Raw genomic sequence first — 6000 nt, 5'->3', positions numbered from 1 at the left:
ATAAGATACACCAGCTGCTTCTCTTTTCTCAAGATGTTTGCCCAGGAGCCAGCTACTGAAACTTGGGTGTATTTCTCTCTTGCTGTGTCATACGCTGTTCCTTTCCCTCCCCACCCCCTCACCGCTCTCCTGCCGTGCCTGTGGGCTGTGTGTGTGTGTGTGTGTGTGTGTGTGTGTGTGGTTTCTCTCTCCCTTGAAAGAACACAGCCGCCTGCCTGCCTGTCTCCTGCTGTCGGGGCTCTTCTCACTGGCTTTTTGCTGCCTTTTGCCTCTCCTTCTCTTTCTGCTTAGCTCCTTGCCTTCTGGTAAGTGCGACAAACGTTCCCCCAAGCCCTGTGAGAGACTGGAGGGTGCGGTTTGTGGTATTCGAAACTTGCAACTTTGAGACTGCCAGTGAACTGTGGAAGAACTTTCCATTGTGGAAGAACTTTCCATTGTTTTAGTTATCGTTGAAATGTGTTGCTCAGAAAGGGATGCGTGTGATAATTGGCTGGACTACCAATACAAGTGAAAACTTCTTAGAGGAGCAAAAAAGGAAGAAACAAGAAAATGAGGCAATAAAGTTTATTAAGAAGATAAAATTTAGAAATAATTTCTTGCTGGCAAGTAATTAATAGTGAAAGGGACAATTTAAGAGTAGCAGAGTTCTTTGTCTTTATCTCTTTTCCCTCTTGTTGATTTATCCCGAGGCTACTTTTAGGAATTGACTTGTCTTGTGGCTTTCAATGACTCAGTCATTCTGTTTGAAAGTAAATGTGGGATACGAGTTTAAAGGATATCCATGGAATTAATATTAAAAACATCAATGACTGTGGCCTCTGAGGAATGAAGAATAAATCAAATACAACCAAACTTTTGCCTTTGGAGCAACCGTACTAAACTTCCTGTGAAGAGTCAGTTTTAAATTCATTGCTTTGAAGTTGGGTTTACTTTAGATTTTATTTCATCCTAAGAAGCCTCCCTAACACTTTAAAACCCACATATGTACTTGAGCCAGTAAATGTTTACTGCTTTTAGTTTTGATTTAAAAAGGATTCTCTTCCCTTGATTTTCAAAGAAGAGCCAAATGCCATGGCTACTTTTAGAAGAGCTTAAAATAACTTCTGGCTGGACAGCAGGTGCTGTGTATCTTTCTTGGAGTTTAGGGGAGGCCTAAGTTATATATAGATGAGTGTGCCCACAAGCAGGGGTCAGGATACAAAAAATGGCAGTGGTGGAAACAAGAGTAAGGCTGTTTACTGCATCATTTGATAATAAAGTTGGTGAATTAAAGTGGGTAGGAGAAAAGAGTACTTCCTTCGAAATTAATGAGCACTTGATGAGGGCCATCAGTGGGTGATAATGACTGTAGGTCAAATTTTTCATTCTTGTTGGTGTTCAAGTACTTGACCTCCCCGCCCTGAGAACAAGAGGAGGAAGCTGTGCAGCGCACGGAACAGTATATTTTGTGTTTGCTCGCATCCCACCCCCACAGTAGAACCTGTGCATTATGAGGAGCCTGTTATATTTTTATGCTGAGAATCAGCAGCATTGTCGTAACATACCACTTACAAATAAAATGCACCATAACTTAGACTCTAGTGCACCCTAGAAATGGTGATATCCACAAATCCTGGAACTCTCGACTCAGCTTGTACTTCTGCCCGTTTCCAAAAAGTCCCTATTATATGTGGATTATTTCTCAATAACATTGGGAATGTTGCTATTTCTTAAAAATTACGAAGTTATCCTAGAGCTTCTTGACTGAAAGAAAAGACTTGTAATCTTTTCTTTTCCTAAAAGAAAGTCCGTTTTTACATTGGAAAAGAAGTATTCTAGAAATTCAGGAAATTGTCATCATGACCATCACCATGGCTCCATATCGGTCTGTTGGTTAATTTACATCCTCCTTCATGCTCTGTTTTATTCCAAAAATGAAGCTAGTTGGAACCTCAAGAAAAGTGTTTTCCTGATGGATAATTATGTGTTGTTCATCTGGGAAAGGGAAACTACCAGAAAAGCCAGAAAGTATTTCCTATATGCAATATAATAATTCATTTACATCCATGTACTCCTATTTATCAACTCTTCACTTACGGATGAAAATAGAGTTTAAGATGACAACTGTTATGAATGATTTTAATAATTTCAGTGACTCTTGTATTAAATGTTTTAACTTTGTTTTTTTTAATTAATCTAGAAGTTTATTTTTAATTTTTATTTATTTTTATGTTTTTTATTTATTTCTGAGAGAGAGAGACAGTATGAGGAGAGGAGGGTCAGAGAGAGAGGGAGACACAGAATCTGAAACAGGCTCCAGGCTCTGAGCTGGCTGGCAGCACAGGGCCCGACGTGGGGCTCGAACTCACGAACTGTGAGATCATGACCTGAGCCAAAGCGGGACGTAAAACCGACTGAGCCATCCAGGCGCCCCGAAATGTTTTAACTTTGAAAACAATACCACTTTAAACATTTTAAATATAGACATCCATGTACTTCCAATGATTATGAGTCTGCATAGAATAATGTAAGAGAGGGGTAACACAGATTGACCCAGGCAATATGACAAATGTAACCTGAAAAACAGTATCTTGAATTACTCCATTAATGTCAACGCTAGGAATTTCTACTAGAATTTAAAGACCAAAACCAAAAATAGGCTAGTAGTATGACCCACTTTGGAAAAATGGCTCCTCACTGTTTCTCCCTTACCTGACTGAAATATCAATGGTTTGTAAAAATACATTCATTCTATGTTAGAAACTGTAATCATTAGGTGCCCTTTGGGGAATATCCTTCCATTTTATGTGTAACTGTACATAAAACCTGACTATGCTTACTTACCACTAGATACTACTTCCAGTATGGAGATGAATCACTCTGTACAGCTCTTGGGGGAACCCCAATCAAAACCTCCAGGGGACAGTTCATTACCCAGTCAAAATGGGCTGGAGAAGCAAGATGATAAGGATTCCTCAGCCCTACTCCCAGAACCAGAGGGGAAGGCAGGTGTGCAGTCTGAACAGGGAGCCCATGATATCTCTGAGGAGCTGAATCGACAACTGGAAGACATCATCAACACCTATGGGTCTGCTACTGAGAAAGAGGGTCCCACCAAAGCAAAGGAGCAGCCTGAGAGCACAGAACCAGCCGACAATGAGGACGGGGACTGTGACGAGGCCACTGAAGAGACTGAGAGAGAGACCATCACTTCCGGAGAGCCAGCCCCAGCCAAAGAGCCTGTCAGCAATAAAGAGCAAAAATCGGAAAAGAAAATCCTAAAAGGATTAGGCAAGTAGTTATATTCTAACACATGCATGACCTTTCTTTGAAGTATTCCTAAAAAGGGACACTTCCTCCAACCTCTACTAAAAGCCACATCTCATTTTTGGATTACCCTAATAGCTCCCTTCAGGGTCTCCTTAAACTTCCCTTGCTATAATTGTGTTTAGCCGCTTCCCCTCAAAAGAGCTAAAGGAAACTTTTCTACATGTTACTCACCTACCTTGTCTCTCCAATGGTTTCCCACTGCTCTTAGGACAAAGACCAAAATTCTTAACATAGTCTTTCAGGCCCTAATGGTCTAAGCCGAACCAGTCTCTCCAGCTTTATCTCCCATCACTCTGTTTCACAAAATCTCTTTTCTGAACTCGCTGCCCCTATCACCACCACTATTAGAGCTGCTAATTGCTAATCATTCTGATCTTCTATTCCCCTTTTTTGAACATATCATGTGCTCCATCCTCTACAAAGCCCATATACATCTTATTTTCTCTACCTACAAATCCCTACCCATTCAACCCTTCAGGAACTCAACGTAGTATTTAGCTCACAATCCAGATGGCATTTTCTTAGCCCAACCCTACACAAGGTCTTCTTGTTTTCTATTTCTATTGTACCATGTATCTTTCCTTCCTAGCATTTAGCAGCATTTGAGAGTGTGCATTTACTTTCTGTCAGTATGTGGCTAATGCATGTCTTCCCTACTAGCTTTTGTAGATCAAGAACAGGGATTGTGTGTATATTCAGATGTCATTGGATGCCTAGCATCTAAGATAGTGGATGGCACATGCTAGGTGCTCAGTAAATATTTGTTACAAGAATGAGTGAGTGAGTAAATCAATGAAAGAGAAATTGTTTAAAGCAAAGCTGGTAGACTCTGGATTGAAACAAAATATAAATATAAAGATGGCTTGTATATAACGTGCTCATCATTTAGATCACTCAGCAGTATGTTCTATTACTATATGAAATATTTTTTATTTCATAAAACTCTTTAGAAATCTATCAATTATAGAGTGTCAAAAATTGCAGAAAATATTTTTATTCTCATTAGCTTATTGATTCAGCAAATATTTATTAATGTCTAGTCTTTATGAGGTACTGTGCCAGGTACACAAAGATAAATAAGTCATTATGGCCCTTTGGTTAAAGAGCTGTAGGTATGGAGAGAAAAACAGGCATGTAATCTAACTGTTATATTAGGGTAAGTGCTAAGGACAGGCACAGGCAAATTGTTGGGAGGCCATGAGGGATTTTATACCAGAAATGGCTATGAAAAAAGAATGAAAGAGTTGATTTTTTAGCTACTAGCAAAAGCGTGTTGCTGTACAAAGAAAGCCCCTCTGCCTGTCTTCCTTGGTGAGTTTCACTGTGACACTACAAATACCACCCCTTATATGGTACATTCCCTCACATGCCCAGGTAGAGTTAGCATCACCTTTCTTAGTTCTCGATTAAATTTTCTGAAGCAGTCATTTGTTTATATACCTGCCACCCAAGGAAGGCAGAGAATCTATCAGGAGAAGCTATAATACCTTATTCATTTCTGGAAGACTGTACGGCAAAGTGAAACATTGTGGACATTGGAGTCAGTACTAGGTTCAGACTCCAACCCAAAATATGTCTATGCTGGTGTGGGATATCACTAGGATGCTTAAAATCGACTGGTAGCGATGATTTCAAGAAGGGCTAAAAGACACATTTAAATGCCACACTTGGCTCACCCGGCATAAAGAATAAAATAATAACCCAAATAATACCTTTAAAATATCTCCCCAGTTCCAAAGTGCAAGATTGGAATCACTCGAGCATTTTGGATCATTGGGAAAGAGAATAAAGTTGCTCTGTGTTCAAATACTGTTTTGCCTTATCTATCCAAGACATCTCAGAAAAGTCCCTTTGAATTAGTCGCTGTTTAACTTCCCATAAGTCAATACAAAGTCACATCACAGAGGTGAATGGTTTCGAGTGTTCCTAACCAGGAACGTTCTTTTGCTTTATCACTCTGAAACAACTTCTATGGAGGAATGTGTCTGTGTTATATTGAGAAGATATGAAGAAAATAGGGGTAAAGTTAAAGGTGACCAATTGTGGTTTCTTCTCCATCTTCCATTATATCAAAATCCATATGAACCACTTAATTACCAAATCATCAAAAAAATTTTCAAGAAAAAATTCCACAATTATAATTCTGACTATCTACAAGTTACAAGATTTCAAATGAATATGTGATCAAAACCAATGTTTGTGAAGCAGCGTGTCCACTTGTGTCCACTCTAACCACATGTGTGTAACACTGACCCTTCCGTGCCATTCCACTGAACACCATCAGCACATTCTTCTAACCACTAGTGTTTCAGCTACATTATGACTTAAAAAAAACATTTTTAGGCTAATCGAAATATGTAACCACCAACTTATTTATTTTTTTTAATTTATTTATTATGAGAAAGAGAGAGAATGAAAGGGGGGAAGGGGCGGGGGAGGGCGGGGAGAGAGAGAGAGAGACTGAAAGAGAGGATCTGAAAGCACAGAGCCCGTTGCGGGAATCCATCTCATGAACTGCGAGATTATGACCTGAGCCCAAAACGAGAGTCTGATGCTTAACCGACTGAGCCCCTCAAGCGTCCCTTGTAATTACCATTTAAAGAATTATTTTGGCCATTTCCAAGTACCTTTAGCAGGCTTCTTAGCTGTTTATCAGTTAAATGGCACTGCACTATCATCTACATCAGTGGT

General features: G+C 39.6%; 1 protein-coding gene across 1 annotated transcript in view; it reads left to right on the top strand.

Annotated features, from left to right (window-relative positions):
* Positions 1 to 224: 224 nt before the first annotated feature.
* TXLNB (taxilin beta) overlaps positions 225 to 6000 on the top strand; it is a 51819-nt gene continuing 46043 nt past the window's right edge. The window contains exons 1-2 of the mRNA XM_039243584.1: positions 225 to 305; positions 2830 to 3270. Coding sequence (XP_039099515.1) covers positions 2844 to 3270 — 427 coding nt within the window. The 5' untranslated portion in view covers positions 225 to 305; positions 2830 to 2843. The remainder of the gene's footprint in view (positions 306 to 2829; positions 3271 to 6000) is intronic.

Source organism: Hyaena hyaena, unplaced genomic scaffold, assembly GCF_003009895.1.
Source record: "Hyaena hyaena isolate Hyena2069 unplaced genomic scaffold, ASM300989v1 scaffold_229, whole genome shotgun sequence".
NCBI lineage: Eukaryota > Metazoa > Chordata > Mammalia > Carnivora > Hyaenidae > Hyaena > Hyaena hyaena.
This window is presented reverse-complemented; position numbering and strand designations above follow the sequence as displayed.